The sequence below is a fragment of the Clavispora lusitaniae genome (assembly GCF_014636115.1).
Source record: "Clavispora lusitaniae strain FDAARGOS_655 chromosome Unknown tig00000187_pilon, whole genome shotgun sequence".
Taxonomy (NCBI): Eukaryota; Fungi; Ascomycota; class Pichiomycetes; order Serinales; family Metschnikowiaceae; genus Clavispora; species Clavispora lusitaniae.
The window spans coordinates 281,928-305,361 of NW_027093980.1; the positions used below are offsets into that span (position 1 = coordinate 281,928).

Consider the following 23,434-nt stretch of genomic DNA (forward strand, 5'->3'; position numbering starts at 1 on the left):
ACCATAATCAATCTACTACGATCCGCCAGTTGACTACAATCAATTACGTCACGCATTCTGATGTTCTGCCTCTATCTCAGTGTCTGCTATTTTCTCGATCAATCACTTGACCTCTTCCTTCATCGCTCTAACTTTATCTTTCTCTAACTGCCTAACAAATTTCTGCTAATGAACGCATATTATTTCCCGTTGAGGAAATCCTCTGCATGTGGTCTGGAGGAAACCGTCACGTGTATTCCCCACCAAGTTCTCTAGCAATTAGTCAGTGCCAGGCGTGTCGGGCCCAATACACTAGCGGGCCGAACATTATGCTCATGAGTCATTAGATAGATAAGGGCAAAATTAAGGGCAGTGAAAAAACGGCCATGTCCTCACAAGAAGCAGCAGCCTACATTTGACCTTCCACCAAGGTTTTTTTGTCTTTGCCCCGACGAAAAAAAACGAGTAGAAAAGCTTCTGATAAGCAGTAGATAATGTGATGAGTCATAGGCAGACGGCAAAGGCACGATAACGGAGTGCATACAGGCAGGCCGACCACACTTTATCAGTCACTCAGACAATGGTGCAGGAAGAAGCTTGCAACAAAAAGAAAGGAGCAAGTAGACTGAAAAAATTTTCTCCAGTATATAACGATCCCAGAGACTCGGACCGAAACCCATTGAAAAGTCACTTTTTTTCTCAACACAATGTCTAATCCTTACGGACCTAATCCGCACGATTTTTTATCGAACGTTAACAAGTTCGAGGTTATCGAATCCACTTTGAGAGAGGGCGAGCAGTTTGCCAATGCCTTTTTCTCCACAGAAAAGAAGATTGAGATTGCCAAGGCCTTGGACGATTTCGGTGTGGACTACATCGAATTGACCTCGCCTGTTGCTTCGGAACAGTCTAGAAGAGACTGCGAGGCCATTTGCAAGTTGGGCTTGAAGGCCAAGATCTTGACGCATATTCGTTGTCACATGGACGATGCCAGAGTGGCCGTGGAGACCGGCGTGGACGGTGTTGATGTTGTTATTGGCACATCGCAGTTCTTGAGACAGTATTCTCACGGCAAGGACATGAACTACATTGCTCAATCTGCCATTGAGGTGATTGAGTTTGTCAAGTCCAAGGGCATTGAGATTCGTTTCTCTTCCGAAGACTCGTTCCGTTCGGACATTGTTGATTTGTTGAACATTTACAAGACTGTCGACAAGATTGGTGTCAACAGAGTTGGTATTGCCGACACTGTTGGATGTGCCAACCCAAGACAGGTGTACGACTTGGTCAAGACTTTGAAGTCTGTCGTGTCGTGTGACATTGAGTGCCACTTCCACAACGACACTGGCTGTGCCATTGCCAATGCGTACACGGCTTTGGAGGCTGGAGCCAAGTTGATTGACGTTTCCGTTTTGGGCATTGGTGAGAGAAACGGTATCACGCCGTTGGGTGCCTTGATGGCCCGTATGATCACGGCTGACCGTGACTATGTCTTGTCCAAGTACAAGTTGCACAAGTTGCGTGACTTGGAGAACTTGGTGGCTGATGCTGTTCAGGTGAACATCCCATTCAACAACCCCATCACCGGTTTCTGTGCCTTCACCCACAAGGCTGGTATCCATGCCAAGGCTATCTTGGCCAATCCTTCGACGTATGAGATTTTGAATCCATCCGACTTTGGCTTGACCAGATACATCCATTTTGCCAACCGTTTGACCGGATGGAACGCCATCAAGTCTCGTGTTGACCAGTTGAACTTGCACTTGACCGACGCTCAGTGTAAGGAGGTGACACACAAGATTAAGTTGTTGGGCGACGTCAGACAGTTGAACATTGATGACGTGGACTCCATCATCAAGGATTACCATTATGAGGTGACCACCCCTAGCTTGGCCCCTGTCAATGGAGCAGACGATGTTCCAGACGCAGAGCCAGCCGCTAAGAAACAAAAATCTGAGTAGATCCGCCAATGACGGTTGGCTCTGTTTTACCCAGATTTCCTTAGCGCTTTATGAACGTCACGACATGCGGGAGCCTTCTTCCAAACATGCATTTTATTTCGTCATGTGTACTATAGCGTTTTCCGGGATGCAGAAAACGAAAAATAAAGCTTCACTTCTTTATATGCGTAGCGTAGTTGCATTGGTTCTAAATAGGGCTTGTTTCCAAATTATGCAATCTGCGATGAATAATAAAGCTTCATGAACAAGATTCGTATAAAAGTACAATGACATTCTTTTCTCTCCCGTCGTCTTCATGGTCGTACCCTTGTATTTTGAACAACTTTTGGGTACTACATGGATCAATGTGAGTGCCAGTTTGAATGTAGTTGGAATGCTTCTTCGAGTGGTATAGTTTACAGTACTTACTAACCAAGTCCCAGAAAATAATTGCGATGACTTGATGACTTTTCCTACAGTTGCTTCCGTTTTGTAGTTTGGTTATGAATTTCGACATTTTCGGAATTATTGCCTGTAGACATCATATCGACGTAAATTCGTCTGCCGAAGTCAATTGACATAATCAAAGAATTTGACTTTGTTAATGCAAGCTTGGAAACTATACGAGGCTAATAATGCTATAGTATCTTCTCTCTTTCACTTGTATCAAACTCCGTAGGAAATCTCCTATAATGGACGCACCTGCATCCTCCAAGTTCTTTGTTATCCATTAAATTCGTCACTAGCCTTCACATCCAATTTCTTACCCGGTTCCTTATCCAGCTTTGCTCAACTCCTTGTAATTTCCCATTCCCATTGTATATCTTCAAATGGTTAAAAAGGCTTCAAAAGCCCTTGGGTTCTGGATATGCATACTGTTCTTCCTCGGGCTGATAGAAATGCACCCCGCATTTCGCATCTATATAAGATGAGGCAAACAACCACTTGGTGACGGACTGTAATTAGACAAGAATTGAAAAAAAGATTTAAAATGTCAATTCCGTCATTGCAAGTTGGGTATGGAATTGTGCATGGGAACCAAAAACTAGTTCGTTTTGACAACCTTCCTGTGCCAGAACCTCAAGCCGGAGAAGTTCTTCTTAAGATCGAAGCAGCTGGCTTATGCCGTTCAGACTTCCACATTTTGATAGTGCAAGACCCCAGGCTACCCAAAAAAATGGTAATGGGCCATGAAGTGTGTGGGTCCATTGCTAAAGTTGGTCCGTCGCTCAAAGACAATGCTTCTTACCTGATTGGGAAAAAGTTCGCTTTGGTGATAGCAGACGCTTGTGGGACGTGCAGCAATTGCCGAAAGGGGGTTGATAACTTGTGCCTGGGGAACCAAGACAAAGCCTATGGGATCAGTCAAGACGGAGGATTCCAGCAGTTCTTGTTGGTGAAGAATCCACGGTCTTTAGTGGAAATTCCCGAAAATGTGTCGTTTGCAGAGGCAGCTGCCGCTTCGGACGCCATTCTTACGCCTTTCCATGCAATCATGAAGGTGAGACACCTCTTGGCTCCAACGACGAAAGTGCTTGTTTTTGGTGCTGGTGGTTTGGGTCTCAATGCGGTACAGATACTTGCCAATTTCGGATGTCATATAGTTGTGGTGGATCGGAAACCGGGCAACGAGGAAATTGCAAAGAAGTTTGGAGCGGCAGAGTTCTATACAAATGCTGACGAAATTGCCCACGATCCGGAATCTTTCCAGGTCTGTCTCGATTTTGTTGGAAACCAAGAGACTTCGGATGGATGTGTCGAGTACATAGCCCCTGCGGGGAAAATCTTGCTGGTTGGGTTGGGCAAAATGCGCTTAAACATCCCCAACTACGACTTGGCTCGAAGAGAAGTAGAGTACATTTTCAATTTCGGCGGAACGTCAGAGGACCAAGCCCAAGTGCTACAGTGGATCAGCTTAGGTAAGCTTAAACCATTGGTCACCACAACTTCGATGGATCAGCTTCCAGCTTATTTTGAAAAAATGGCCAAGGGCGAGATTGTGGGTCGAGTTGCGTTTGTTCCAAACGAACGGCCTTCAAAATTGTAGAGATCTATATTTTGTACGAGAAATGAAATGTCCAGAGAAATTGCGAGTGTAGGTAAGGAAGACAAAAGACACAGACTTTGATGAACAAGAATGGAAAAAGTACAGGAGAAATCTGCATCAGACGACTGATTGTGGTCTATTTTGATCCCATTGGACGAACACCAATTTCTTCAAGGTATTGTATTCTTCCTTCTGTTGCTAGAGCCTTCTCCGAGATCGAAAAAGTCACGTGCACACCCACCACCCAAGAGTATCATACTGGAGAAGATCGCGTACCACCAACGATAGAACATGGCCAAGAAAGGAGGAGAAAATTCGAAAAAAGCTGCTGGCAATGCCAGAAAAGCCGATGCTGCCAACAAAAAAAAGCAGGCAGCTGCTAGCGCAGCCGAGGCAGAAGAAGCTGCCGCTTGGGAGGATGGGTCCAAAAAGGGCAATAAGAAGAAAGAGGAAGAGAAGTTCAAGAAGGAGGAGGCTGCAAGAAAGAAGGCCGAGAGAGAGGCTCTCTTAGCAGCCGAGGAGGCAGCCATGCCTGCTAAGCCTCTAAAAGAAAAACAAAGAGGTGCCGCCAAAGTTGCAGCCAAGAGAACAGGCAAGATTGATGATTTCTTGGACTGGGATCTGAACAAGGGAGAGTTGAGTGCTTCTGGAATTGACGATGCTTTGGAAGCTTTGGCATTGACGGGACGCGACGGAGGTGTGGCCAACAAGGATATAGACAGACACCCTGAAAGAAGAGTGAAGGCTGCATTTGCGGCGTTTGAAGAAAGAAGAACCCCCGAGATCAGGAAGGAGAATCCTGGGTTGAGGTTGCAGCAGATCAAGAACATGGTGTTCAAGGAATTCCAAAAGTCGCCTGAAAACCCCATGAACCAGGACACGAATGTGACATACAATGCGTCGAGAGACGAGGTGGAACAGAAAAAGTCCGACGTGCGCTCCAAGAGAGAGAAGAGGTTTGCGTAAAGTGCAAGAGTACGCTTGGGTATGGCAAATCTGTCACTACATAGTCCTAAGATGATAATACATAGTATGATTAAACCGGTTAGGATCTGATTAGGCAGACGGGGAGCGATGTCTTCAGAAGATGGCCAAAAGGTATATCTTTTGAAGATGGCCAAAAGGTACATCTGTTCTCAACGTCACTAGCGTAGTAGATTTTAGTACTAGCTCATGATGCGGCGATCAGTCTCTATTCATGTCCGCGGTCTATCCAACGTTAATATTACCCTCTCAAAACAAACCTCGCAGAAATGAGACTCTAACACAAACCAATAGGCATACAAGTATCAGCACTGGAACCTATAGGCATCTCACCACATCGAGTTTAGTCGAAAACGCAAAGCTGATATTTGCTGAATAACACCCCAAGTCTATAGCCCAGCATTTACTCTTGAAATATCGACATCTGCGCTGTCGTTTGTGACCCGCTTTTGCGATTTTCGATCAATATGTCCATTGAATTAATTGTCAAGTAAATTAGTGGTTCTCAAAGCGAGATTGTACTATTGATCTATGTAGTGCATCAGATGCGCAGTCAGATAGACAGATCGCCCGGAGGAAGAGCAAAGATCCAAAAATTTCCATGTGAGTCCAAATTCCAGTTTTGTTCCGGCTTCCACCAGGGGTTGAACTTTTGCTTATCTAACGCCATCTTTGTCTTTTATTCATTCCCATCTGGCGAGCCAGGCACAGATCTTGCACAGAAAAAAACACTGCGCATCACCAAAGTATATAAAGCACGGTGATTTCTCGCACTTTTCGCACCAAAACCATCGATTGTTGCACCTAGTTAGTGGGCAAGTGCTTGGATGTCACTTTAAAGAAGAATCGTGCTACAATTGATAAATATTTTTTCCCCGACAAAACTGCCCCGTCTAATTTGCTCAATCCTCCCCTGAACAGTAGATCCATCTGGTTCCAGGAAACAACATCTGCCATCCGCCATGTCTCGATTAGATCGCTTGGTGGTTCTCTTGGAAACAGGATCCACGCCGTTCATAAGAAACACAGCTGCTGACCAGCTATCAGATCTAGCCAAGGGCCATCCTGAAGATATCATCAGCTTGTTGGGCCGTGTATATCCGTTTCTAAAAGCTGAAAAGTGGGAAACCCGAATTGCTGCAGCCAAAGCTTTTGGAGGAATCGTCGCCCACGCGCCTCAGTGGGACCCAAATTCTGAGGAAGCGATTGAAAAGGAGAAGCAGCTCCAAAATATCGAAAGTGCCAATTCTGCTGATAACGAGCCCACAGTAAAGTTGGAACAAGATGAGGAGCTTCGGAAACTCGACGAGAATTTACTGTCCTTGGTTACTTTTGACTCGTGGAACTTGCACGAGCTTTTGAAAAGCGGCAAGAAGTTGTTAGCGTCCGGTGGCACAGAATTCGACGCCTCGTCCAAAGATAATGCTCTCCTCAACCGAATCAAAAAGCACAAACCCCTTATTAAGCATGACGAATACTCCCCCTCTCCAGTATCGCTGGTGAAATCGGAAGGACAGCCAGAACTAAAAAGGGAGGAAACAGCGTCGCAGTCTCCGCAACCGGCTGAACCCAAATCAGCTGCAGCCAGTGCTAGATTAAAAGCCATGCAACGAAGAAGAGCCAAAGTCAATGCCAAATCAAACGCTTCAAAAGTTGCGCCTGTTGATTTATCACAGTCTTCGATCTCACGGAAATTGGTTGAGGATGGCGAAGTCGACCCTAACGTAAAACAAGAAGATGCACCTCAGTTTGATATAACGTCGCAACAAGGCGGATCAAAGTTGGTTATGGAAACGAAAGCACCTGAACTCTCTCCCTTGATTTCACAGCACGCAAAGGTCGCTGGTCTTGTATGGCAATTTCAAGGTGTGTACGAATTGCTCTTGAATGACTTGTTTGACGAGAAATGGGAAGTGCGCCATGGTTCTGCTTTAGGATTGAGAGAGTTGATGAAATCTCATGGAACCGGTGCTGGAAGAGTAATGAACAAATCAAGAGAAGAAAACGACCAGAACAATGCTGCTACATTGGAAGATTTAGCCGTCAGAATCTGCACTTTGTTTGCTTTAGACAGATTTGCAGATTACGTCAACGATACTGTAGTGGCTCCGGTACGTGAATCTGGAGCACAGACGTTGGCAGCTCTCTTGATCCATCTCAATATCGAGACAATCTTGAAGACGTTTTCTGCTTTGCAATCCTTAGTTTTGCAAGAGCAACCAGATAGCTTGGATATACCTCGTTGTTGGGAAGCGAAACATGGAGGAATGTTAGGAGTGCGTTACTTCGTGAGTGTGCGTACTGATGTTCTTCTTTCACACCCTGAGCTCTTAGATTCGGTCGTCTTTATGGTTTTGCATTGCTTAAAGGAGAGCGAGGATGACGTTCAATCTGTGGCTGCCTTAACATTAGCTCCAATCGCAAGCGAGTTTGTCAAAACGCGAAAGGAAGTGATACACTCGCTTCTAGAAGTGGTTTGGGAATGTTTGTCAAGTTTCGAGGACGACTTATCTGCTTCTATCGGTTCTGTTATGGATTTACTTTCCAAACTATGCACTCACAAAGAAGTCATTGAAATCATGCAGTCGGAGGCGACTTTGAACTCGGAAAATTCTTTTGAAAACCTTGTCCCTCTCCTTTTCCCCTTTTTGAGGCATTCAATTACCAACGTGAGAAAAGCATCCCTTAACACAATTCTTGAATTTTTGTCCATCGAAGACCAGTCTACTAAGTTGTGGATCACATCCAAAGCATTACGATTGATATTTCAAAACCTACTAGTTGAGCAAAATGCAGAGGTATTAAAATTATCCCAAGAGGTTTTCAACAAGCTCATCTTGGAAATCAAAACCAACCCCAACCTTGATTCGGTGGAGTCATACTTCACTACTCATTTGCATTCATTGATTACGTTGATAATGACACCAATCGGAATCGCTAGACACAATTACCAGATGAACACGCACCTTTTTATGAAAACTTCCGCGTCCAAATATGAAGTTGAGCATATAAAAGAAGAATCAAGCGAACCAATATCGGAACCAAACGGAACCCCGGAAGCCCCTACCAAACGCGGAAGGAAAAGGAAAGTCGAACCTCCCAAGTCTGCTATACCTTCCAACGATGAACTCAAAATCAATATCGATGCACCAATCTATAATGGTGATGTGATGTTTGTTGGTTTCGACGTTTTCATTGCTACAAGAACTGCTGCAGCGCAAGCTTATGGTACAGCATTAGCACAGATGTCAAGTGAAGAGACACTTCAGAAAATCTTTGACAGTTTAAAAAATTGCATGAACTCTCCGCATGGGACACCTCGCCTCTTTGGTGCTATTATCCTCGAGGAATATGCGAAGGCTTTGAGGTCTGCGGGCCAACAACCACTGTCAAGCGCACAAGAATTTATTACATCCATGTTAGAAACATTGAGCGCTCCAGAAAGTGTTCCTTATTTCAGGGAATTAGTGCCAATATTGAAGAGCGTAAGAACTTCGTGCTTGCAACTTTTCGATGTGCTTTTGACGAAAGCAAAATTACCTCCCAACAAGGTTCCACAACTACCGGTTATTGTCCAAGGAGAAGCGGGATGTGGACCAGGAGCATTTGGCATTGAAAGTGCAGAAAAGCTTATTAATGAAACATATCCAAAGTTGATCAAATCTTTGTCTGCCACATACCGTATTTCTGCAAATCAAGCATTGGAAGATTCGAAACATAGAATCTTTGTTGCGTTGGAAGAGGCTAAACTAGTATCTAACCAGCGCTTAACCAGCATCTTAGCGGCATATTCTGCCGCAGTTTTAGCATTGGGTGGTGTACCCAAAAAACTTAACCCCATTATCAGATCCTTGATGGACAGTATTAAACTGGAAGAAACGTTATTGTTGCAGCAAAGATCTGCCAAGGCCATCGCACAACTCATTCATGAGCTCAATTGTGTTGGCAAGAAGGGTGCGGCTGACAAAATTACCAAGAACTTGTGTGCTTTTATTTGCGTTGATACCTCTGAGGTTCCAGAGTTTATCCATCATGCGAAATTGAAAGACTCGATATTATCATTGAAAAAAGAAGAAGCGAAGACTGATCCTGCGGACATTGCTGCACATGAAAGAGCAGTCCATGAAGCGAGAATCAAAAGAAATGGTGCGCTCATCGCAATGGATGAGATTATCGCTATCTACAAAGACTCTTTCTTTACGGAGCTTCCTAAACTTAAGGAAATTCTTTTTGATCCGTTGGATGTGTTAGAAACTTTAGGTCCAGAAACAGTGTTGGAAGATGAGCAGAAGGGCCAAAATATCATCGATGCATTGGGAGTGTTGAGAGCCATTATTCCCAAGTTAGATCCAGTGCTTTATGCCGATATCGCAGCAAACTTGCCAAAGCTTTTGGGCGGTTTGAAGAACGTTCTTTCTGTTTTCAGATACTCTGCAGCCAAGTGCTTTGCCACTATATCTTCCGTGCTCCCGTCTAAAGCGTTTCCATTCTTGGTGAAGAATGTTTTGCCTATGCTCAATAATGCAGGCAATTTCAGAGAGCGTCAAGGTGCAATTGAGGTTGTGTATCATGTTTCCAGTACGATGGGTCCCGACATTCTTCCGTACATTGTGTTCCTTATTGTTCCTGTTTTGGGAAGGATGAGTGATGCCGACCAAGATGTCCGTATTTTGGCCAGTACCACTTTTGCATCTATCATCAAGTTAGTACCTTTAGAAGCAGGTATTCCTGACCCACCAGATATGCCTGAAGATCTATTGGCTGGCAGAGACCGTGAAAGAGAATTTATACAGCAAATGATGGATCCAACGAAGATCAAACCTTTTGAACTTCCTGTTGCCATAAAGGCCACTTTGCGTAAGTACCAACAAGAAGGTGTCAACTGGCTTGCTTTCTTGAACAAATATCACTTGCATGGAATTTTGTGTGATGATATGGGCTTGGGAAAAACATTACAGACAATCTGTATTGTTGCATCCGACCACCATCTTCGGGCGGAAAAATTTGCTGAAACAAAAGCAGACGAGTTTAGAAAGCTTCCTTCCCTTATTATCTGTCCTCCATCGTTGACGGGACATTGGGAACAAGAAATCAACCAGTATGCTCCGTTCTTAAAGGTTGTTGTTTATGCTGGTGGTCCTTCGTTAAGGGCTGGAATTAGATCTCAAATACCAGACGCAGACGTCGTTGTGACATCCTATGATGTGTGCAGAAATGATATTGATGTTTTGGCGGATCATTCCTTCAATTACTGTGTTCTTGATGAGGGCCATATTATCAAAAACTCTGCATCTAAGTTGACGAAATCTGTCAAAAAAATTAGTGCAGAACACCGTCTTATTTTGTCTGGTACGCCTATCCAAAACAACGTATTGGAGTTGTGGTCTTTGTTTGACTTTTTAATGCCCGGGTTTTTGGGAACAGAAAAGATTTTCATGGAGAAGTTTGCCAAGCCGATTGCAGCCAGCAGAAATAGTAAGACATCTTCGAAAGAGCAAGAGGCAGGTGCTTTAGCGTTGGAATCTTTGCACAAACAGGTGTTGCCATTCATGCTTCGTCGGTTGAAGGAAGATGTCTTGTCCGACTTGCCGCCAAAGATTATTCAAGATTACTATTGTGAGTTGTCCGACTTGCAAAAGAAACTTTACAAGGACTTTGCAAACAAACAAAAAAGTGTCGTTAAGGACGAGCTTCTGAAAGATGATGCGATGGAAACGGATGAAGGATCGCCAAAAACACACATTTTCCAAGCTTTGCAGTACATGAGAAAGTTGTGCAACCATCCTGCTTTAGTAGTTTCACCCAATCATCCTCAAGCTGCAGAAGTAGCAAGCTTTTTGGCCAGCAAAAAGTCTGATCTTCGGGATATTGAACATGCACCAAAATTAAAATCGTTGAAAACACTTTTGCTAGAGTGTGGTATTGGAGTTCGTGATAGTGAATACTCGGGATCAAAGTATAAAAACAAGCAAAAACAACAACAGCTCATTTCATCTGAGGGAGTGATATCTGAACACAGGGCCCTTATTTTCTGTCAATTGAAGGACATGTTAGATATTGTCGAGGAGGAGTTGTTGAAAAAGCATATGCCATCGGTGACATACATGAGATTGGACGGACGAACAGATCCGCGCAACAGACAAGCAATTGTTCGCAAGTTCAATGAAGACCCCTCTATCGACGTATTGTTGTTGACAACCAAGGTCGGTGGATTGGGGCTCAATTTGACGGGAGCAGATACTGTAATTTTCGTTGAACATGACTGGAATCCAATGAACGACTTGCAAGCCATGGACCGTGCCCATCGTCTTGGACAGAAAAAGGTTGTGAATGTTTACAGATTGATCACCAAGTCTACATTGGAAGAAAAAATCATGGGTCTTCAAAAGTTCAAAATGAATATTGCTTCGACTATCGTGAACCAGCAAAACGCAGGATTAGCATCAATGGACACCAACCAATTGCTAGACTTGTTTGATGTGGATGAGGCTGCTACCAAGATAGATGCAAACGGCCAAGAAGAAAAGAAAGACAAGGTGCAAGAAGATTTGACCGGTGGGCTTATTCCAGCAGAAGCAGTGGGCGAATTGGGCCAACTCTGGGACGAGTCGCAGTACGAAGACGAGTACAATCTCGACAACTTTATCAAAAAGCTTAAATAGGAGCAATATAGAGAGTATGGGGAGCTAGACTTGTACTTAGATACAAACAATCATGAGAACTAGGATAATCGGCAAGGACAATCAGGCCACGACAGAATCACCACTTAAATGTTCTGTCAGACCAAATACCCGGACAACTCCTTCGCCTGAGATTTTGTCTAGGTCTACTATAGTTACCGAAGTATTGAAAGGGACACGGAGATCTTCGGGTGCAATCCCGTCCGCCAACTTGTAGCCTCTAACATTGTACAAGTGCCTGATAAAGGCTCCTACCACGCCACCATGAGTGCAAAAGAGAATATTTGAGTGCTTCTCGGCTACGGCCTTTTTGCATGTCTGGTCCCACAGCTGATATACACGAGCCACCAAATCGCCGTCACTTTCGCCCATTGTTTCGAAGTTGGGCCCGTACTTTTCAATGGCCACTTGAAAATGCAAACCTTCGAGTGGACCCATGTAGGATTCCCTCAAGGCTCGGGTTGACTCAAAGGGGCCGACCGGTTTCCTCTGTTTCTTTGCAATTGCCCGTGCCGTATTCATACACCGAAGCAAATCCGAGCTTACTATGTAGTTAAGGTCAAGTGGTGTGCCACTTTTTCAGCGTGATCGCGGCCTTCATCGTTCAAGTCCAAGTCCAAATGGCCCTGGATGAATTTATTGACGTTGCCATCAGTCTTGCCATGCCTCACTACGAAGAAGCGGACAACGTTTGGATTATCGTTGGCCACAATTTCACGAGTCATGGCAAGGTGTGGAACTAGCTGAACAAAATGCATAAAAGGAGCCATATCAATTGGCGAGGGTATTGAGTTCGTCAAGAAAACAGACGAGTCTGTATTAATACACTGCTTTTGATTAATTCGTACAATACTGTTCGGAAGCCGGACCTACAGTGTTAGGTTGACTATTCACCGTCCTAATCATCCCAACAGCTAAACGAGCAACAAGACGATTGACGGAAAAGCGCTGGCGATCCATCAAGAATTCATGGGTCCTCAACGGTTTAGTGGAAGTTAGATGAATGAAGACCACCAATACCAAACAGTTAAGACCAACAGTTAAGACCAACAGTTAAGACCAACACTTCAGACCAACACTTCAGACCACTAAACAGGCTTCGCATCTCAGTCCAGACTCTTGGATACTGCACAGACAGCAACATGTAGCAAGTTACAGAATATCCCAATCCACCTAGCATATCCTAGCAATACCACAGCACATACCACGGCACATACATTCGCTCAATCACTTCGTCACCATACAAGGCATTTCCAAACCGTAATCCCACATTCCCAGTCTGCTTCGTAGCGGTGCATGTAGCGCCATCAAAGGCCCATGGTGCAGGAGCGCATCACGAAAAAGAACAACTACTTCTTCAACATGGGCCTAGATAAAAACGGCGCATCGGAGGCCCGCATCGACCGAGTCCGGGCCATCGAGCGCGACGCCGAGCAGCTGTATGCGTTTCTCGTCTCGGACGAAAAGTCCAGCACCACACGCGCCCCGGAGCCTATGGAAAGCGCCACAAGGCCGCCGCCGCCCAAATGGGTCCACTTTGTCGCTGGAGGCGTGGGCGGCATGATGGGGGCGATTGTCACGTGCCCGCTCGACGTGGTCAAGACACGGTTGCAGTCGGACGCCTACCACGGCGCGTACAACCGCACGCCCAAGTCGAGCAACCCGTTTGTGCTGGCGGCACAGCATTTGAGCGAGACGGGCGGCGCGCTCCGCACCATCTACCGCAGCGAGGGCGCCCGCGCGCTTTTCCGCGGCATGGGCCCCAACTTGGTGGGCGTGATCCCGGCGCGGTCCATCAACTTCTTCACTTATGGCGCCAGCAAGGAGATGCTTCTGGCGCGGTTCAACGGCGGCGCCGAGGCGACGTGGATCCACTTGGCGGCCGGCGTGTGCGCGGGCTTTGTCACGTCGACGGCCACAAACCCAATCTGGTTGGTCAAGACCCGCCTCCAGTTGGACAAGTCCAAGGGCCGCCACTACCGCAGCCTGTGGGAGTGTCTTGTGCACGTTGTGCGGCGCGAAGGTTTTTTCAGCTTGTACAAAGGTTTGAGCGCGTCGTACTTGGGCGGCGCGGAGCTGACGTTGCAGTGGGTCTTGTACGAGCAGATGAAGGCGTTTGTGTCGCGCCAGGCGCGGGGCGAAAACGAGAAAACCACGCGCGACCATGTGCTCGAGTGGTGCGCGCGGTCGGGCGCCGCGGGCGCCGCCAAGTTCGTGGCCTCGCTCATCACCTACCCGCACGAGGTGGTGCGCACGCGCTTGCGGCAGGCGCCCTTGGCCGAAACGGGGCGGCCCAAGTACACGGGGCTCGTGCAGTGTTTCCGCCTCGTGGCGCGCGAGGAAGGCTTGGCCAGCATGTACGGCGGCTTGACGCCGCATTTGCTTCGAACTGTGCCCAACCTGATCATTATGTTTGGAACGTGGGAGCTTGTGGTGCGCATGTTGTCGTGAGAGAGAGAAAAAATGATAGAGATGGAAGGAGGGAGGAGACGAAATAGAGATGGAAAGTCCATCGGTTTGCCTGGTATTCTTGTATATAATGGACGGCGATAGAGCTGCTAGTGGTTGGTGCATGGTGTTTGTCTTTTCTGTGCACTGTTCACCTGAGCCCGTAGTGTGTACTCCAGGGAGATAGTTCATCCCATTGCGCCTAGATTTAGTTAGACTCGGCTGTTTCGAAAGCGTCGTTGAACGACCTTCGATCTGACGTTCTGTCCTTTAGTCGGCCCGATTTCCATACGTCTCGTATGTAAACGTTTCTTTTTCATCAAAATCACCTTCTCCTCCACCCTAATGGAATTACACCTCCTTCACTCTTGTGTTCTGCACTGCTCGGTAGAATTTCGGCGGCGCCCCTTCTGGAGGTTGGATTCCCAAAAGAGAGATTTCCGGGTCCGGCTCGACCTCAACTCGCTGAACAGGCTTCTTTGCATTGGGAAGCGGTTCCGAAAAACCGTCAAGATTCCGCCAATCGGGCACTTTGCCAAGCGGATTCAATTCTGGATTGAAGTACACAGACTCTTTTCCCCAGAGTCTGGTCCGGGCCTTTTCCTCCTCGGCTTGCTTTTTCCTCTGCTGTTCTAGGAACGCTTGTATTTTCTCCTTGTGGAGCCCGTTCTTCTGCATGAAGGCCCAGTGCTCTTTGAGTTTCTGGAGCCGTTTTTTCCCTGCCCCATCGAGCTGGCCCGATTCAAGGCGCTCGATCTGGAAATGAAGCCGGATCGGGTCTGTTCGCTGGAGCTTTTCGAGCAAGTGGGCATGTTTCTGTTTCTGCTGGATCCGCAGCCGCAGCTTCTGCTCGCTTTTCCGCACCTCACGTGCTAAACTGTAGTTTCCTCGTATCATCCAAAGTAGTTGAGTTGATGCCAGTGTGTATAGAGGCGCGGCTGGTATAGAAAGATAGAGTACTTGATAGGAATTTAAAGAAAATATATTTCCTGAAAGAAATAAGAAATAAATGGTGGAGAGGGAAAAACAAATTTGTAATACTATTAATATTGCACAGGATCTACATTCTTGTAAACAAACCTAAAAGCTTAAACAAAAGCACATAGTAGCGTTACGTGAAATATACTGAGACTACTTATCGGTTTAACACGGTAAGACTGAGAAATTAAAAATTACTAGTTGAATCTTGGCTGTGGTGCTGTTGAATATACAGCGGTTTATCCACGGGAAAGCATATATCCCAATTATACATCTGGATCATGCTTTTTATTATGATCGCTGGAGTAAAATGTTCATAAACTCTACAAATGCCAGATGAGCTCTAGGTTCTTGTCCCGCTTATGGTATGGTAATCTGTGTATTATCCATTGGATAATCTCTAAGTCTATTTATTTTTGAAGAACTTGTCGTATCCCACCATCGTAAATCTAAATTTCACGTCGCCCTTCTGAGCTCTCTCCCATGCTTTGCCCAAGTTTTCCTCCGAAATATCAATCGTCTCGACCCAGGGCTGAATATTGTGCTCTGCGGCAAAATCAAGCATGAATTGGATTTCTTCAAGCGAGCCGGTCGAAGAACCTTGAACGGAAGCATTGTTCAGAACTAATTGCACTGGACTCAACTCGAGATTCTCACCCGAAGGTGGCACGGTGATGAATACGAATTTGCCTCTAGGGCGAAGCATTTTCAAAAGTTTCTCCACCGCCAGACCTGCAAAAGAACTGCCCGTGTTGACAATGATATCCAACGTGTCGGAATATTTTTTTTCAAACTCTTCATCAGAGGTGGCGGCATAGTGGTCTGCCCCAAGTTTCTCTGCCAAATCCTTCTTAGAGTCAGTTCGGGATATAGCAGTCACTTCTGCTCCCAAAGCTTTCGCAAAGAGAATGGTCATATGTCCAATACCACCAATGCCAACTACACCGACTTTAGTTCCTTTGCCGACTTTATGCTGAAGAAGAGGAGAGAAGCCCGTGATTCCTCCACATAAAAGAGGTGCAACATGTTCTGTCTTGAGCAGAGGTGGGATTTTGAATGCAAATTGCGAATTGACTCTAATGTGCGACGCATTTCCTCCAATGGTATTGAAACCAGTGTCTTTGTTGTGGCCAAAGTATGTCCCCACATGGTTTCTGCAGTTGCTTTGCAAATTCAACTCGCATGCAATGCAGCTGTTGTCACAGTCACATTGGGCACCAACTCCAACCCGATCTCCCAACTCAATCCCACTTTTGGCCTTGGGGCCCACTTTCACCACTTTTCCAACAATCTCGTGGCCTACAGCCACCGGAGCATATGGGCGGCCCCAGTTTCCACTGGCTGCATGAATGTCAGAACCACAAACTCCGCAAGCCTCAATTTCAATGTCGATGTCATAATCTCTGAACTCTTGCGGCTTGTATTCGAAAGTTTTTGGGTGCAACCAGTCATCATAGTCCACAACTCCAAGGGCCTGAAAAGTTTCGGGATACACCATTTTTGGTTATGCACCTTTACATTTTTGGGGTGTCTTGGTCAATTTATACTTGAGGCCCAATTTCATCATTCAGCCACAGTAGCACTCGTTACCGCATTTGGGCATTTGGGCGATAAGCCAAACACCGGAGGCACGGGTGTAGAGACATGTTTTGACATAAGGTGGCCTATTGGAAGAGAATGGAAAGTTAGCTTGAAGAGAGTATTTCCGAATAGGAGAGTACTTTCAATTAGCTAGCGTTGAATATGCTTATAATTTGGTGTGCAATTTTCAGAGGTGACGTTACGCATTCCTGCTAATCACTGTGGTAAGAAGACGTCAAGTAGTCAAGCAGAGATGTAGGTTATGAGCAGTCGAAGCAGCTAGAAACTTACGTTTTGGAGCTTAGGTGTCGTCATGTGTCTGAAAATCTAATAAATGAGTACTTTATTGAATGAGCCGTACTCCATTTTCTCATCTGAAGTTGAGACCGCTTCACTTAGTGAGAAGGTATCTCTCTACTATGTAACTACGGAAGCGACATAAATACTTCTGTACAACAAGAATGACCGTGTACAGTAATTGAAACATCTTATGTTGAAAAATCTGGATGAATTTTGTACCATTCGTTGAGTACCCATAGTCCAAGTTTTACTAGTTTAAGCCACCATAAGTAAGGAGTTCAAAGCGTGGATTAATAGCAGAATACGAAAGAGTAGAAAAAATACAGCGACAAGTACATTGAACGAAAACAAGACAATTACAGTGTGCTTCTCTTGCATTGAAAAAAATGAAGGACCTAAAACCGAAAAAAAAGAAGCTAAAATACTGTCAACATTTCTCCACGCTGAAACTCTATAAGACTTTGGCCCGTTGAAACTTCTTCTAGTGTTCCTTTTTGATACTAAACATTATCCAGGCTGGTAAAACTTCAATGAATATGCACTCCACCATCACCACTTTTTCAAGAAATCTCCACGTGACCCTACCCTTATGGACAAACAGCAAACACCACCTTCACAAGTCCCTGTGGACTCGTTGGAACTCATTCGAAACCGACTCAGCCAGGTGCACCAGTCGCTCCGAAAGCTCGCCGACCAAATCAATCACACCAACCGCAACCCCCGGTCCAGATTGCCCGGATATCTGAATTTACAAAGCCAGTTCCATGTTTTGATCACACAGCTCCATACGATCGCTCTGCAGCTCGACACCAATGACGAGATTCTTCGAGCAAGCACGGCGTATCCGCTCCCCTCGTTTCCCACCACGCAACACGAAGGCCTAGTGACTACGCTTTTACGGAAAAAGCCTCTCCCAGAAGTGGACGAATGGATAGAAAGCGCCATTGCAGAAAGCGCAACTTTCAAGATGCCCATCCAGAAAGACGACAGCTTTGCGGAATGGTGTTATCTGAAGGTGAAGGAGCTCGAGGAGACGTTCAATTTTGAAGGTTTCTATACAGAAGCGGAGTTGGCCCATTTGGAGTCGGAGGAGGGCAAAAAGGAGCAGAGCGAGAAAGAGGCAATAGCGAAGGAGAAAGAGCAGGCAGAGAAGAGAATCGTGGGCACAGAAGCTCCAATGTCGTCCAACCAAGTGTTACGTTTCATGCATCGGGGAATCGTCTAAGCCATTGCATAGTCAGCCCACTGGCATAAGCTGATGTCCTATCGACAAGAATGGAGCCATACTGAATACCAGAGGTCAGTTTATCGCTCGTCTAAGATTCACACTTTTACAGGACCATTACAAGGCCATTACGTTTCATACAGTGTTGATAAGACTTGTGGCTGTGCCAAGCTCATAGATATATAGGAAAGCAATTTCTAAGCTGCTCTATCTTACAACTAATACTGCTTCTCTTCGCTAGAAGATTATATAGGAAACTTGGAAGAAATTCATACAGATAATTGGGAATAGTAGTCAACGCAGATTGCAATTGATGAGCCAAAACAAGCATATTCGTGAACAGTCCAGCACTAGCTTGTCTTTTATTTCACGGGAACTTTCGCCGAACCCGCTGATTTCTCAGTAATTAAGTATTGGGTATTTCATCAATACGTAGACGTATCCACTACGCTTCAGGACGCTCAGGACGCTCAGTCATTCAACACAAAAATTACAACTATATTACTATGCATTTGCAATAGGGACGAGCCAACTTGTCTATAAATCGGAGGAGGTGTCGTAGTAGTAAAAATCGTAGAAGTACAACACGGCAAAGATGAAAAACGCCGTGGCACCGCCCAAAGTCACGTTTCTCATGGAGATTCTCGTGGCAAGAAGCTGGCCGCCAATGCATGCTGCTGCTGTGCAAAAACCATGGCCGACAATGGCACCCAAAATGACAAACCAATAGTCAGACCCAGCAGCCATGGCAATGGTGGCGATCTGCGAACGGTCACCCCACTCACCCAAAAACGTCATGACGAAGACTTGGATCCACGTTGGCGATAAAACGAACGACGCCAAGTCGCGGATCTGGATGCCCATCTCGGAATACCAGGGGAGCTTTTTCTCGTAATGAGCGTCTTCCAAGTTGTGCATTTGCACGTTCATGGCAGATGCCTGAAGCTCCTCTTCGACCTCGGCCATTTCCTCAGCCACGCCTGCTTCCTTGGGCATGGAAAGACCTTCACGCATCAACTTGAAACCGAATACAAGAAACAACACCAGCGCAAGAAACTGCGTGACACGCTGCGACACCAAAGTAGGCAATGCGTGGCCCACAATGCCCAGCAAAACCGTCATCACCGCCAAAGAAGAAAAGGCAGCAGAGAAAACAACCCATCTCAGATGTTTCATGGCCATAAGCGCTGCGATCAAAAACGTCTTGTCTCCGATCTCAGAAACGAGAATCATGGAGATAGCCATGTAGAATGACTGCGCAACTGTGCCTGGAGCCTCTTCAACCTCCACATCAACCTGTTTGGTGAGTGTTTCTGAATCACGGGAAAGTTTATCCGTGGCCAAAAGAGAGCCTTCTTGGGAAAGGGAGGCCTTGGCGACACTTCCCACTTGCGGCTCTACGGCAGCAGAGACCCATGCCGTAAGAAGAAGGGCAGAAAACAAGGCGGATAACTTCATGGTGGAAGGAAGTTCTGCCTGGTTACACAAGTTGGAAAATCTCCAAGGGCCTTCCAGTATATGTGTGCACGTGAGAAATAGTCACGTGAGCGCGTATCACAATATGCGCGCGGACTCAAGATCTCGGTGAAAGTTAGGAGAGGCGGAGCCGGAAGGTACTGCACAATACAATCCAGATCCGCGAGTTTACTTGGGCCCACGCTTTGACCAATCACAGCAGAGGCATATGTCAGAGAAGCGTGGACTCTGTAGCTCAAAAAAAAAAAAAAAATAGCTAGTCGGTAAAACCATGAAAGTAGGATCGATGCATCTGGCCAAGTCAACCTCGGCTTTTCTGCTACGGCTAATCGGCAAGGTGTGTAAGTGGTGTCCACATGCAGTCACTTGGGTATACGCTTCCGCACCAGTTACATGTCTTTATGGCTTGAAAGTACAGTACCAAAAACACTCGACAAGTACAGGATCTCGGGAAATACAGGACTCGGATAATACAGGACCTCGGGAATCGAACATCGACATCTTGTGGTGGAGAAAATGGGTATTTGAGAGTTTAGGAGAGAAAAAAAATACATAGAGTAGACACATTTGCTACACATTTGCTTGCTGAATGCGAAAAAGGTTATTGCAAATCACCTTGTGCTCAATTGCCAATACTAGTCCATCTGAAAGATGGCATGCATGATTGGAATTTGCAAGCGCATACGAAACGAAATGTAAATATGGCCAGAAATTGAAATTAGCATCTGGATTCAACATCTAGATGTGGCGCTTTGTCTAGCTTCGTGCATTCGGCCAATGAGGCTGTCGTACTCCAACTTTCTCGGATATCCGTTGCGATGTTAGAATGGGGTGTTCTTTGCATCACGCAGGCTTTTATTATTGTTTTATTGTTCACTGCAAAGTGTTTATGTGCTGGTTTTGTTGGGCGAAATTGCAGTGCCGCAATATCAGCCTTGTAGCTAAAACAGAATTCCAAAGGCAGAATATCAACAGTCCAGCGTAAGACGTATAAACTTCCTATCGATACTAGACAGATGTTTTTCCTGGAAGTTTTGGTTTTCTAGGCTGAAGCTTTATACTTACCAATTTAGTTAGCAAAAGCATTTAGCATGCACATTATGTGACATTTTATTGATAACAGCCAGGTATTTGATGGGCTCGGAGCAACACAACTTGAACCAATTATGGAAAGGCAAAGGCTTTATGCAATTTGCAAATTTCGGCAAGGCCAAGCCTACATGCTAGTAAACGGAAGCTTTAGTCTTAAAGTCATTTGGATCCTTTATCTGCGATCACTTGACTTGAGATCGATTCGCTTTTCGATTGGATTTGGCTACTGTCTCGAGGCATTTATGGGCGGAAGAAAATGAAACTCTGGTATCTGGAACATCAACCAGGTCGAATCTGATACTCCCTTTCAAGACTGGAAAAGAAATACAGGAAACCGTATTTACTGAAGCTTGAGTGGCAAAGAACGTGACCTATGTTGACAGTATCTTCGTTGTATTTGCCTGTTCAGAAGCTGTCTCTATCCAATTACGGTAAAGCGTCTGAAAAACGTCTATTTTTTTCTGCTCAGAAGTCTCAAACGAATAGTAAACCTTGGTTTAGGATTATAAACTATAAGATACTCTTTGCCTCAAAGTACAGCTATTTCCACTCTTCATCAATTGTTCCTATGTCATTTTGTGTTCTAGTTCGATATCTTTCCATGGATACAAGCAACCGAAACTCCCGTCTCGAAAACGCATCTAACATATTTTCAAAATCAGCCTGCTCCACATGGAATTTCCTTTGAAGATATGACTTTCGCTTTTTCGATGTTACATTTATCTACTTCTAGCTTCATCCTGCTATGGCCGTAGATACTTCTACAAAAGCTTTCACATTGGTGGTTGTACATCAAAGGAGATAGCTATGTTAAGACCTAAAGATGAAGCAAACTTCTTCAGATAGACTATTGTATTCTCTTGGAAAGAGGTCTCTGTTCACATTTCATTATCTTACTGGTGCTCACATGGCGGGTTTCTTTTTCCTCGAATTTGTAGACTTTTCGGTCTTTTTTCATTTGATCTCTGATGAAAACGGGCCTATGGCCACAGTTCTGCTTCTATATGTACGGATATGCTAGCAGTTTGGCCTTATAGCTATAATAAAACAAAGTGACTTCCCTAGACAATATCCAGCAATGTCTATGGTGGAATAATTAGTCGGTGGAAATCCGAACAGTGTATCATTTTCAACATTTAGAGTCAAACCAGATGGATAAATACATGGGTTTTCTTTGAGTCTAAGTATATATTCTCCATCGCCAATAAAGGCCTTTATACAAACATTTCTGATTCTTATTTCGCACAAGTGGATAGTTTATTATCCCAAGAAGGTAGAAGAATTCCTGGTCCACTCGATTGCCCACGTTAAGAGAATTAACACGATTGAAGATCAGAATACTAATGCTTGTGTACCAAGAGGCCAATGAAGAAGTTACAGGGCTCATTTCAAAATGATTACAAAAAAATAAGATAGATTAAGCTGACGAGCATTATATCGTATTTCAGTCTCTATATGGAGACAAATGTTAAGGCGCGACTTCATCACGAAGCAATTACACCACATAAGACCAAAAACCGACAAACATCCATATCTGGCGAGCTAATTTCATTTTCAAAGGCTCGAGGTATTTCTTGTGACAGATCTTCTCTCGCTAGTTGTTATGTCATCGGGAGACGCACGGGTGACCAAATATGCATATCTGTTGCATCTAAAGTCAGATTACTTGATGCAGGTCACCCCATTAAGTTTAGCGGGGTAGACTTATATCCGGGTTGCAGAGCAGGCCAGCTGGAGAGGCAAATGCGAAAATGAAAAGCCAGTGCCATTTACCATGAGTGCCGCTATTCCTATACGAAACTCCGAAAACAATTGTAAAAACAAGCATAGCCGAGATGGTTTTTTTTTCAAAATACGTTGGCGCGGGTTCATGTACGGCAGGGGTATATAAGATCATTGTGCATGTTGCAGCAATGCATACAGCCCCAATGTGCCTAAGCAGCGCATAGAACGACGCGCACTTCCAACGCCCAAGAATGCAAAAAAAAATTTATTGCAGGCGCACTGAGCCAGAATAAGCTTTTGGGTACTTGGAAGTGGCCCATTAGGATTTGGCAAGGGACTAAAAAGCTAAAAATCACAAAATCTCGAGCCAAAGCAAACTTTTTCGCTTGTTTCTGTTTATAGCACGGCACTATCACATACATGACACCTGCTTCCCCATGCACGGAGGTACGGATGTGCACGCCCCGCCCCTGGAGCCTCGACATATTTAGATTTAAAAAAACCCATCGGGACCAGATCAAAGAAAAATTTTATCCGCATCTATTTCATCATGAACGAAAGAAAACAGTCCATTTCTACGCATCCTAGCAGAGCCCGGTCTGCGTCATACACACAAACGACATATGTGAGCGATCCAGATGTCAAAAGAAACCACCTGGCCTCAGTTTCGTCAGTTTCATCCTCCATGTCAGATACGCTAGACAAGTTCGAAAACACGCCCAGTGGGAAGGGCAAAATATATCTCCGAGACGACGTTGACTTGGAGCAACAGATTATCATCACCGCTGGCGGAAGAAAAGAATATATCATGTGCTTCTTGTTCAAGTTACTCGTGCTTATGCTAGTAGTGATAGGGTGTGGTGTGTTAGTTTTTTATGCTCTTTAACAATACAGGGAAATGTGCACGGTCCCGTGTAGTCAGTAACAGAGTCAAAAGCAGTTGAAGTGAATAGATTTGAATAGAGGATATGAATACAAG

General features: G+C 45.2%; 11 protein-coding genes across 11 annotated transcripts; 7 read left to right on the forward strand and 4 right to left on the reverse strand. All coding sequences in view use genetic code 12, as the record gives it.

Annotated features, from left to right (window-relative positions):
* Positions 1-686: 686 nt before the first annotated feature.
* Positions 687-1,940, forward strand: LYS22 (Lys22p; the record flags this gene model as incomplete). Its single annotated transcript, XM_002615040.1, has 1 exon — positions 687-1,940. One exon carries the CDS (start codon positions 687-689, stop codon positions 1,938-1,940), a length of 1,254 nt encoding a protein of 417 aa, XP_002615086.1.
* Positions 1,941-2,910: 970 nt separating this feature from the next.
* FOB63_004134 (zinc-binding dehydrogenase) lies at positions 2,911-3,966 on the forward strand (the record flags this gene model as incomplete). The annotated part of the gene is made up of 1 exon (XM_002615038.1): positions 2,911-3,966. One exon carries the CDS (start codon positions 2,911-2,913, stop codon positions 3,964-3,966), a length of 1,056 nt encoding a protein of 351 aa, XP_002615084.1.
* Positions 3,967-4,257: 291 nt separating this feature from the next.
* Positions 4,258-4,932, forward strand: LSO2 (uncharacterized protein; the record flags this gene model as incomplete). The annotated part of the gene is made up of 1 exon (XM_002615037.1): positions 4,258-4,932. One exon carries the CDS (start codon positions 4,258-4,260, stop codon positions 4,930-4,932), a length of 675 nt encoding a protein of 224 aa, XP_002615083.1.
* Positions 4,933-5,912: 980 nt separating this feature from the next.
* On the forward strand, positions 5,913-11,612 carry FOB63_004136 (DNA-binding ATPase; the record flags this gene model as incomplete). Its single annotated transcript, XM_002615035.2, has 1 exon — positions 5,913-11,612. One exon carries the CDS (start codon positions 5,913-5,915, stop codon positions 11,610-11,612), a length of 5,700 nt encoding a protein of 1,899 aa, XP_002615081.2.
* Positions 11,613-11,693: 81 nt separating this feature from the next.
* Positions 11,694-12,068, reverse strand: FOB63_004137 (uncharacterized protein; the record flags this gene model as incomplete). Its single annotated transcript, XM_002615034.2, has 1 exon — positions 11,694-12,068. One exon carries the CDS (start codon positions 12,066-12,068, stop codon positions 11,694-11,696), a length of 375 nt encoding a protein of 124 aa, XP_002615080.2.
* Positions 12,069-12,947: 879 nt separating this feature from the next.
* On the forward strand, positions 12,948-14,081 carry RIM2 (Rim2p; the record flags this gene model as incomplete). Its single annotated transcript, XM_002615033.1, has 1 exon — positions 12,948-14,081. One exon carries the CDS (start codon positions 12,948-12,950, stop codon positions 14,079-14,081), a length of 1,134 nt encoding a protein of 377 aa, XP_002615079.1.
* A 348-nt stretch (positions 14,082-14,429) lies between these two features.
* On the reverse strand, positions 14,430-15,313 carry FOB63_004139 (uncharacterized protein; the record flags this gene model as incomplete). The annotated part of the gene is made up of 2 exons (XM_002615030.2): positions 14,430-15,067; positions 15,304-15,313. The coding sequence occupies 2 exons, from the start codon at positions 15,311-15,313 to the stop codon at positions 14,430-14,432; spliced, it is 648 nt and encodes a 215-aa protein (XP_002615076.2).
* A 149-nt stretch (positions 15,314-15,462) lies between these two features.
* Positions 15,463-16,554, reverse strand: FOB63_004140 (NAD(P)-dependent alcohol dehydrogenase; the record flags this gene model as incomplete). The annotated part of the gene is made up of 1 exon (XM_002615029.2): positions 15,463-16,554. The coding sequence occupies one exon, from the start codon at positions 16,552-16,554 to the stop codon at positions 15,463-15,465; it is 1,092 nt and encodes a 363-aa protein (XP_002615075.2).
* A 972-nt stretch (positions 16,555-17,526) lies between these two features.
* Positions 17,527-18,162, forward strand: MED8 (Med8p; the record flags this gene model as incomplete). The annotated part of the gene is made up of 1 exon (XM_002615028.2): positions 17,527-18,162. One exon carries the CDS (start codon positions 17,527-17,529, stop codon positions 18,160-18,162), a length of 636 nt encoding a protein of 211 aa, XP_002615074.1.
* Positions 18,163-18,699: 537 nt separating this feature from the next.
* Positions 18,700-19,620, reverse strand: GDT1 (putative ribosome biosynthesis protein; the record flags this gene model as incomplete). The annotated part of the gene is made up of 1 exon (XM_002615027.2): positions 18,700-19,620. One exon carries the CDS (start codon positions 19,618-19,620, stop codon positions 18,700-18,702), a length of 921 nt encoding a protein of 306 aa, XP_002615073.2.
* Positions 19,621-23,005: 3,385 nt separating this feature from the next.
* Positions 23,006-23,341, forward strand: FOB63_004143 (uncharacterized protein; the record flags this gene model as incomplete). Its single annotated transcript, XM_066102378.1, has 1 exon — positions 23,006-23,341. One exon carries the CDS (start codon positions 23,006-23,008, stop codon positions 23,339-23,341), a length of 336 nt encoding a protein of 111 aa, XP_065958274.1.
* Between the last annotated feature and the right edge of the window lie 93 nt (positions 23,342-23,434).